This window comes from Echeneis naucrates, chromosome 1 (assembly GCF_900963305.1).
Source record: "Echeneis naucrates chromosome 1, fEcheNa1.1, whole genome shotgun sequence".
Taxonomy (NCBI): Eukaryota; Metazoa; Chordata; class Actinopteri; order Carangiformes; family Echeneidae; genus Echeneis; species Echeneis naucrates.
In genome coordinates, this window is record NC_042511.1 from 1,833,910 (window position 1) to 1,843,596 (window position 9,687).

Here is a 9,687-nt window from a genome sequence, read left to right on the forward strand (position 1 = left end):
CAGCAGCTATTACTCAGGCATGGACACACACACACACACACACACAGACGCACACACCACAACACATCACATACAAACACACTCGACTGGATGGAGCGCTGCAAAACGCTGGCTGCTCCACATGCCAACCCGTGTGAGTCAGTTTTTGTGTTTTGTGTTTGTGTAGATAATGTCATTGTGCATCTGAAATAAAATGACTTTCGCCCTGAATTGAATAACGTCCACAACTGCTGATTCTGAAGCAGGAGGACGGACGGACGGACATCAGAAGTAGCAACAGTGATAATAAATTAAAATAATAATGATTGAGGTTGAAAATGAAATAAAGTTCGGTTCATGTTCAGACAGTTTTTTTTAAATAACATTACTGTAACGAAGCAATTCCACCTTAAACTGCATCGTGAGTCATCTGTATTTAGACTTCGGCTTTGCCTGGCATTTAAACATTTCTGTTTCAAAGTTACGCTGAAGAGATTTCATATCAAGTCCAAAATCAAAGTCAAGGTGCTTACGTAAGTTCTAAAACTAAAAAGATGAATCACAACCAGGAAAGGCAGAAATTAAAAACGCACAAAACACAAGAAGAGTTTATCTGTTCAAAGTGTTTTGAACTGTTGCAGAGAAGAATCCGGACGTTTGTTTTTCTGAGAGAATGAATGATGTAAAGTAAGTTTGGACAAAGGTTTGTGTGTGTCTGTGTGTGTCTGTGTGTGTCTGTGCGTGTTTGTGCGTGTCTGTGCGTGTCTGTGTGTGTCTGTGTGTTGGCCTTGACTCCAGCTGAACTCCGTTTGAATGGATGATCCTCACCACCATCATTGCAAACTGCATCGTCTTGGCTCTGGAGCAGCATCTTCCTGACGGAGACAAGACGCCTCTGTCCGAGCGACTGGTAACACAAACACACACACACACACACACACGCAGTAATTAATACACAACCACACAGGCAAGTGATACTGAAGTTAACTCAATAAACAAATCAGCCATTTTTATTTAACAAAGTTTATAGTTTTTGCTATAAAAACATTGTTAAATATTCATTTTTTAAAAAATCACCATCAATCAACAATCAAAACACAAAAGGACACACAATCTGTTGCTGACTCTCCTTTCTTCCCCTCCTCTCCTCCTCCTCTCCTCCTCCCTTCCTCCTCTCCTCCCTTCCTCCCCTCCCCTCCTCCCCTCCTCCTCTCCTCCTCCCTTCCTCCTCTCCTCCCTTCCTCCTCTCCTCCTCTCCTCTCCTCCCTTCCTCCCCTCCCCTCCTCCCCTCCTCCTCTCCTCCTCCCTTCCTCCTCTCCTCCCTTCCTCCTCTCCTCCCCTCCTCCTCTCCTCCTCTCCTCCCCTCCTCCCTTCCTCCTCTCCTCCCTTCCTCCTCTCCTCCCCTCCTCCTCTCCTCCCCTCCTCCTCCCCTCCTCCTCTCCTCCTCCCCTCTCCCCTCCTCCCCTCCTCCCCTCCTCCTCTCCTCCCCTCCTCCTCCCCTCCTCCCTTCCTCCTCTCCTCCCTTCCTCCTCTCCTCCCCTCCTCTCTCCTCCTCTCCTCCCCTCCTCCTCCCCTCTCTCCTCCTCCTCTCCTCCCTCCTCCTCTCCTCCTCTCCTCCTCTCCTCCCCTCCTCCTCTCCTCTCCTCCTCTCCTCTCCTCCTCTCCTCCTCCTCCCCTCCTCCTCTCCTCCTCCTCCCCTCCTCCCCTCCCCTCCTCCTCCTCTCCTCCCCTCCTCCTCCCCTCCTCCCTTCCTCCTCTCCTCCCTTCCTCCTCTCCTCCCTCCTCCTCTCCTCCTCCTCCCCTCCTCCCTCCCTCTCTCCTCCTCCCCTCTCCTCCTCTCCTCTCCTCCTCCTCCCCTCCTCCCTCTCCTCCGCCTCCTCCTCCCTCCTCCTCTCCCCTCCTCCTCCTCTCCCCTCCTCCCCCTCCTCCTCTCCTCCTCTCCTCTCCCTCCTCCCTCCTCCTCCTCCTCTCCTCCTCTCCTCTCCTCTCCTCCCCTCCTCCTCTCCTCTCCTCCTCCTCTCCTCCTCCTCCTCCTCCTCCTCCCCTCTCCTCTCCCCTCCTCCTCTCCTCCTCCCTCCTCTCCTCTCCTCCTCTCCTCCCTCCTCCTCCCCTCCTCCTCCCCTCCTCCTCTCCTCCTCCCCTCCTCCTCACCCCTCCTCCCCTCCTCCTCTCCTCTCCTCCCCTCCTCTCCTCCCCTCTCCTCCCCTCTCCTCTCCTCTCCTCCCCTCCCTCCTCCTCCCCCTCCTCCCTCCTCCCCTCCTCCTCTCCTCCCCTCCTCCTCTCCTCCTCCTCCCCTCCTCCTCTCCTCTCCCCTCCTCCCCTCCTCCTCCCCTCCTCCTCCCTCCTCCCCTCCTCCTCTCCTCTCCCCTCCTCCCCTCCTCCTCCCCTCCCTCCTCTCCTCTCCTCCCCTCCTCTCCTCCCCTCCTCCTCTCCTCTCCCCTCCTCCCCTCCTCCTCCCCTCCTCCTCTCCTCTCCTCCTCCCCTCCTCTCCTCTCCTCTCCTCCCCTCCTCTCCTCCCCTCCTCCTCTCCTCTCCCCTCCTCCCCTCCTCCTCCCCTCCTCCTCTCCTCCTCTCCTCCCCCTCCCCTCCCCTCCTCCTCTCTCCTCCTCCCTCCTCCCCTCCTCCTCTCCTCCTCTCCTCCCCTCCTCTCCTCCCCTCCTCCTCTCCTCTCCCCTCCTCCCCCTCCTCCTCCCCTCCTCCTCTCCTCCTCTCCTCCCCCTCCCCTCCCCTCCTCCTCCTCTCCTCCCCTCCTCCCCTCCTCCTCTCCTCCCCTCCTCCCCTCCTCCTCCCCTCCTACAGGAGGATACAGAGCCCTACTTCATAGCCATCTTCTGTTTTGAGTCGGGGATAAAGATCCTGGCTCTGGGTTTTGCGTTACATAAGGGCTCCTACCTGAGGAACGGCTGGAACGTCATGGACTTCGTGGTCGTGCTGACCGGGTGAGTCCTCAGAGACACATTTTACTCTTTGGAAAGTTCGTCTTCCTCATTTTGACTCGTCTGTGCCTGTCTGCTGTCAAAGCTGTAGGACATCTCTGTCCCTCAGTAGGATGTCTTTCTCAGAGGGACGTCTCTGTCCCTCAGTAGGATGTCTGTCTCAGTAGGATATCTCTGTTCCTCAGTAGGATGTCTGTCTCAGTAGGATATCTCTCTTCCTCAGTAGGATGTCTGTCTCAGTAGGATGTCTCTGTCCCTCAGTAGGACGTCTCTGTTCTTCAGTGGGACGTCTCTGTTCCTCAGTAGGATGTCTGTCTCAGTAGGATATCTCTCTTCCTCAGTAGGATGTCTGTCTCAGTAGGATGTCTCTGTCCCTCAGTAGGACATCTCTGTTCTTCAGTGGGATGTCTCTGTTCCTCAGTAGGATGTCTGTCTCAGTAGGACGTCTCTGTCCCTCAGTAGGATGTCTGTCTCAGTAGGACATCTCTGTCCCTCAGTAGGATGTCTGTCTCAGTAGGATATCTCTCTTCCTCAGTAGGATGTCTGTCTCAGTAGGATGTCTCTGTCCCTCAGTAGGACGTCTCTGTTCTTCAGTGGGATGTCTCTGTTCCTCAGTAGGATGTCTGTCTCAGTAGGACGTCTCTGTCCCTCAGTAGGATGTCTGTCTCAGTAGGATATCTCTCTTCCTCAGTAGGATGTCTATCTCAGTAGGACATCTCTGTCCCTCAGTAGGATGTCTGTCTCAGTTGGACGTCTCTGTTCCTCAGTAGGAATGTGTGTCTCAGTGGGACGTTTCTGTTCCTCAGTAGGATGTCTGTCTCAGTGGGACGTCTCTGTCCCTCAGTAGGACGTCTCTGTTCTTCAGTGGGACGTCTCTGTCCCTCAGTAGGACGTCTGTCTCAGAGGGACGTTTCTGTTCCTCAGTAGGATGTCTGTCTCAGTAGGATGTCTCTGTCCCTCAGTAGGACATCTCTGTTCTTCAGTGGGACGTCTCTGTCCCTCAGTAGGATGTCTGTCTCAGAGGGACGTCTCTGTCCCTCAGTAGGATGTCTGTCTCAGTGGGATGTCTCTGTCCCTCAGTAGGATGTCTGTCTCAGTGGGATGTCTCTGTCCCTCAGTAGGACGTCTCTGTTCTTCAGTGGGACCTCTCTGTCCCTCAGTAGGATGTCTGTCTCAGTGGGACGTCTCCGTCCCTCTGACATGTCCCTGCTGTGTATTGATTGAGGTGACTGCAGCTGATCTTAAATGTTTCTGTGGATTTGAACACGTCGCAAAAACCTCACCAGATTATTCTTTAATCTGGAGGACACGAGATTTCTAGTTTGAACAAACATTTCTCTGTTTGTGTGTCTGTGTGTGTCTGTGTGTGTTTGTGTGTGTCTTCACCTTGAAAGCATCAAGTGTCCGATACCGATCTCTCATTCACATATCGTTGAGGCTTTTTATTGTTTCATGTCAAAAATATCTACTTTTACGAAACAAAAATAGTGATTTAAAAAAACAACAACACAAAAAGCTGTTAACAGAGATACTTTTGTATAAGCTGCTGCGCTTTTTCTTTTTTTTTGTTGTTGGTATTTTCGGTATTAGTCTTGACTTTCTATCAAGAAAAGCCACACACACACACACACACACACTTTTGGCAGCAGGAAACAGAAATTAAAATTAAAAGCATGTTTGTCAAACTGTGAATGTTATGAAACATTTTCTACTGAGAATTTTTAAGTAAAACAGGAAATAATCAGCATCACCTGCATGCTCGCTAGTTCATCTGATGACTGTGTGTGTGTCTGCATGTGCTCTTCTGTGTGCGTGAGCCAAATATGGCCGCCTGAGCAAGAAAAAAAAAAAAAAGGGGGGGGGGGGGGGGGCGTGGTAATAAGATGTCATGTGGGAAAGACGGGAATACAGACATACAGACACAGATCTCCATGTTGACATTTAACTGTGTGTGTGTGTGCATTTGTGTGTTTGTGTGTGTGTGTGTTTTGTGCACATTGCGGTTTTCCTCTCTTTTTGATTGCACACACACACACACACACACACACACACACACAGCAGAGGGCTGGTTTGACAAGGTGTGTGTGTTTGCTGAGGACCACTCCCCCTCAGTCGTCCTTTAATGAGGACACACACACACACACACACACTCGGAGGCTGGATCAGAGCAGCTCTGCAGGGTGCAGCAACCAGGGCAAAGTGAAATGTCACTGCGGGGGGGGGGCAGGCTGGTTGTTATGGCGATAGCTGAGTTTCCTCCATCTTTAAATGCATTTTATTAAAATGACAAACCAACAAAAGAACATATGTTACACTTCACAGCATCGGCTGTTAGACAATTGTTACACAATATTCCAGGATTAATCCATCGAAGCTTGACTCTCGGTCCTCCTCACTCACTTTGTCTCATATTCACTGCCAACGTAGATTTAAATGCTGAAAAGGTCCTCAGTCCGAGTTTCACCTTTCAAGTTGGAAAGAAAGAAAGAAAGAGTGACGTCCAGTTTGGATTGAGTTACACACCAGCGTTTAAAAATAGAGAAACTCAATAATAGAAAACAAGTTTGACCAATTAAAATTTTAAATATTCAAACGAGTCATATCAACGTTTCATAAAAAGAATGAGACGCCATTTTAAAAGCGGCGCTGCCAGTGAAGAGCAAATGAATGCCCAAAGCAGTGTTGGATTCTGGGAGCCGGAAGTCAGAAGCTCGCTGCGTTCACTCCTCGTTTTATTGACATCTATCAGATATCATTGTATTTCATACTAAGAGCTGCGAGCCTCACTAATAGGAATGAATCAGGCGCCATCTTGGAACCAGTTTTCCACATCAATGGAACAAATAAAGGTCGGCCGCTGAAGGAAACGGGAGGGAGGAACTGTAATAAATAACATATTCTACCGTTCCATCAATGTAACCGTCACATCATTCTCACCAATAATTACTGACCAGATAGATAGACAGATTGATAGCTTCAGCAGCAGACGAGCGGAGCTGTACTACTGCAGCCAGATAGCAGGGAGGAGGAGGAAGAGGACACGTGACGATGTGTCTTCGTTCCCCTGAGCTCTGGATAACAGGACAGAGGGGTGGGGGGAATTCAAGATGGCTTTGGCTGCTAGAGAAGGCGTGAGAGGGATGGAGAGCAGAGAGGAGGAAGACCACGGCAAGGAGGGAGAGGAAGAGCGGGGGGGGGGGGGAAAGTGATGTATGGGGAATGAGAGAGGAAGGATGGGAGGAGGAGGGAAGGCAACGATGGATATGGAGGAACGGGGGAGGGGAGGGAGAGAGAGAGAGAAAAACGAGAGAGCAAGAAGCATGAGGAGCACGCCTAGTGTGTGTGTGTGTGTGTGTGTGTGTGTGTGTGTGTGTGCGCTGCAGTAACCTGCTTTTCTCTGCTCCCTGTGATCAATCACTCAGCACCGCCTATGTAACACACTCTGCTGTTATCTTGTGGTGCATGCACACACTCACACACACACACGCTGCATTTCTGTTTTCAGATACTGTAAATGTACACACTGCGCACACATCAGCGCGGCCCGTGAAGCCAATTACAGCCACATTTCAAATGTTCATGTATATTCATATTAAACCTTTTGAATTGAATGGAAAGACTCCGAATCAACACATACTGCTAGAAACCAGCATATGTTTACCCCGTTTCCCTGCTGTGTGTGTCTGTGTGTGTGTGTTTGGCTCTTATTTTCCTATCTAAGTGAGAACCAGGACACGGATCAGGACCTTGAGCGGGAAGACATCCCTTTAACGTCTCCTTTACAGCATTTTAAAGATTTCACTTCTTTCCTGATTCTAAAAGGTGGAAACGTAATCGTCCACTTGCTTGTTGTCTCCATTCGGTCTGACTTTGTGTGTGTGTGTCAAATTACACAAATTACATTTGTGGCTATTCATGTTTACCATAAAATTTAGATTGAAATGAGCCGGAAAAGTTCAGAATTTAAAAACCTGTGATGATGACGAATAGCTGAGCTCGTGCCGTTGAATGTTTCCTGTCATTGGTCTCCTGTTTCAGTGGTTCTAAGTGGGCATGAAATATAATATAAGTGAGTCCAAGGAGCTGCAGAAATCATCCATCAGCAGTGTGAAGGAATAGATGACCTCGATTTCCTTAAATTCTCAAGTCGCACTGCCAAATAAAATAGTTAGAATTAGATTCAGTGCTAGTTTCACTTAATCGCCCTGGTGGTGTGCACCAACAGTCCTTGAATCTTCACATTTGGTCCACGACGATGTAAATCCAGGAAGTCCAGTTCGAGCATCAGATACTCGTCGTTTTAAAACATTGGCACTCTTAACAAATTACCGTTGTGTTGTTTAGCAAACTTTTTGCATTCAGGCTACATCTTGGTTTGATTTTATTTGTGTGTTCTGTGTTAATGGTGTCAGCGTCTTTTACTTTCTCTCCCCTCTCGTGATTTCTGGGAGAGAGTGTGTGAGAGTCGTGACCAAGGAGGCTTCTGCTGCTGTGTTGTTAGGAATGTGTGTGTGTCTGTGTGTGTGTTGGCTTCCCTCTTGGTAAACACACTGAAGAGAGATACTTGATGAGGACACGAATTAATGAGAGGAGGGAAGCGTAGGAGAGGACACACACGCAGTGTCTGCTGTAGTTCGTATTCGGGGATGACAGCACATCGATTTTGGGAGCCGCTCAGTGACGTCATGCAGTAATCTAATCGTTTACAGTAGCGCCTGGGCCGGTCTGTCGACGAGACGCCGAATCAGAGAAAGTACTTTTTAACAGTCATATTTTCCACCATGGTTGGCTGTGTCTCACTCTTAAAGATGATTAAAATGGGAGTAATTACTGCTGAGGAAGTAATTAACCGCATCTCTTCTGAGTATCCCAGACTCAGAAGGTGGAGGTCAAAGTTGGCGCAGTGCAGGCTACATCGGAAGGAGAAGCGACTCTCTCGATATCCTAACCCCTGACCTCATCTCTAATCCTGAATCCTTTTTCCCGCCACACAAAACTCAAATGGAGAACTTTTTCCTTCCAGCTGACTGGGTTGAAGTTTTGGGTGGTTGAAGTTGACCTAAGGCATCACAAAGTCATTTATCTGTAGCTGTATGGACCCAGATCTTGATAAACTTCTGATCTGGTCAGAAATAGCAGAGTGACTTCTGCCGGTTTAACTGAGATCCACGCAGAACAAAAACTGAGAGAAGGAACAAACTGTGCCAGTGAGACAGATATGCATTTTCAGCTTATATTGGGTAAAATAAACAAACAAAAAACTGAGTCACTAACGTATCTGGCAGAGACAGAGACAGAACATGACATCAGAACCAGCACTGAAGGAGGGGGGGGGCTCTGACTCATTGTACAGAGAGCTCAGTGCTGAGTTTTGCGTCAGAAACAGGATCGAAAAGATAAAACACGTCTCCATAAAGAGATTTATTCAGCTCCGTCCCACAGCCGAAAAAAAAATTTAAATAAATAAAATAAATAAAATAGTTTCAGACTAAACACATTGATCTTGGAGAACTCCTGACTTTGCATCAGGCCTCTCTCCAAAAATCTACTTTTAATCAAACATTAAGATTTGGTGCAAACAGGCGCACACCGAGTACAGCAGCATGAACGAAGTCTAGCAGCGGAGAGAAGAATGAGGTCAGAGAGAGAAAGAAAGACAGAGTACCTGGTTGGAAATTGGTCCTTTGCCATTACTTCCATTATCATTATTGCTCTGCAGTCATTTACAGCCTCATCACTCTCCTATGTGTTCTCCTATACCCTCCGACTCCACCAAAGTGAAGGGCTGCACAAACACTATGTATAAATACGCTCCATGAGGTGTCGCGACAACATAATGGACGAGATGTCTTCTGTTAAAGACGGACGATAACCACGGTCTGTTTATTTAAGGCTTTAAGAGTTCAGTTTTTGTTTTGTTGAAAGAAGAGGAGAGGGAGTAAATGAGGATGTGCTCGTTTTGTGCATTAGAATTAGAAGGAAAGAAAGTGATGGATGGATGGATGGACAGCAGCTCAGACCTTTTTCTATCCACGCTGACCGTTAAACAAAGTCACTGTACTCATGACACAACATCCCAAACTTCAAGCTAAAGTTGAGACGAAGTGCTGACTAACCCAAATCCCCATTTCCTGCGTTCAAGCCCCGTTTCGCCAACCGGCCGAGCGTTTATGAAGCGGGTGACGTGTCCCTTAAGCAAATCATTTTAAGTGCAAATTTTTTTTTTTTTTTTTAGAAATCCGGCTTTCAGCCTTTGTGCGCTCCCACACACTCTTGTGAAACAGAAATAGAGCCACAACAGACACAAACACACACCTACAGATGCACCATGTGAGAGCGGCGGTGGGAGGGGTGAAGTTAGACACCCACAGCGTTGACGACCTCTGACCTCCGATAGGAAGAAGTCTGTCAGGCAGCTATTAGAGATATGAAACACGTTTGGATCCGGCCGTCGCACATAATCGAGTCGGCATTACAACAAAGTCGACATATTAATTAGTGTGTGAAGCGACTCAGGCCAAATGGGAAGTACTTATCTATTCCGGCCAGTGGGCTGATGGTTGTAAAGGTATTATGTTGTCGTCGCAGCAGAAATCAGTGCAGATGTTTGAGTTCATTCCACCATCGGTGTTTCGTATCTGAACAGAGTATCAGGTGATCAGGTTAAGCACCGTTCAGGCCATGTAAGCCTCTCTGAAGCTCCATTAAGACTCATGTTCAGTATACACAAATCTGCCTGTGGCCTCGGGCTGCAGAGGTTGTGTTTCATGGT

The 9,687-nt window shown here is 48.5% G+C and overlaps 1 protein-coding gene across 1 annotated transcript in view; it reads left to right on the top strand.

Moving 5' to 3' along the window:
• The window catches only part of cacna1ab (calcium channel, voltage-dependent, P/Q type, alpha 1A subunit, b), a 114,967-nt gene that overhangs the window by 37,830 nt on the left and 67,450 nt on the right, over positions 1–9,687 (top strand). Inside the window, exons 3-4 of the mRNA XM_029502526.1 lie at positions 784–889; positions 2,779–2,918. Of these exons, the coding sequence (XP_029358386.1) occupies positions 784–889; positions 2,779–2,918 (246 nt within the window). The remainder of the gene's footprint in view (positions 1–783; positions 890–2,778; positions 2,919–9,687) is intronic.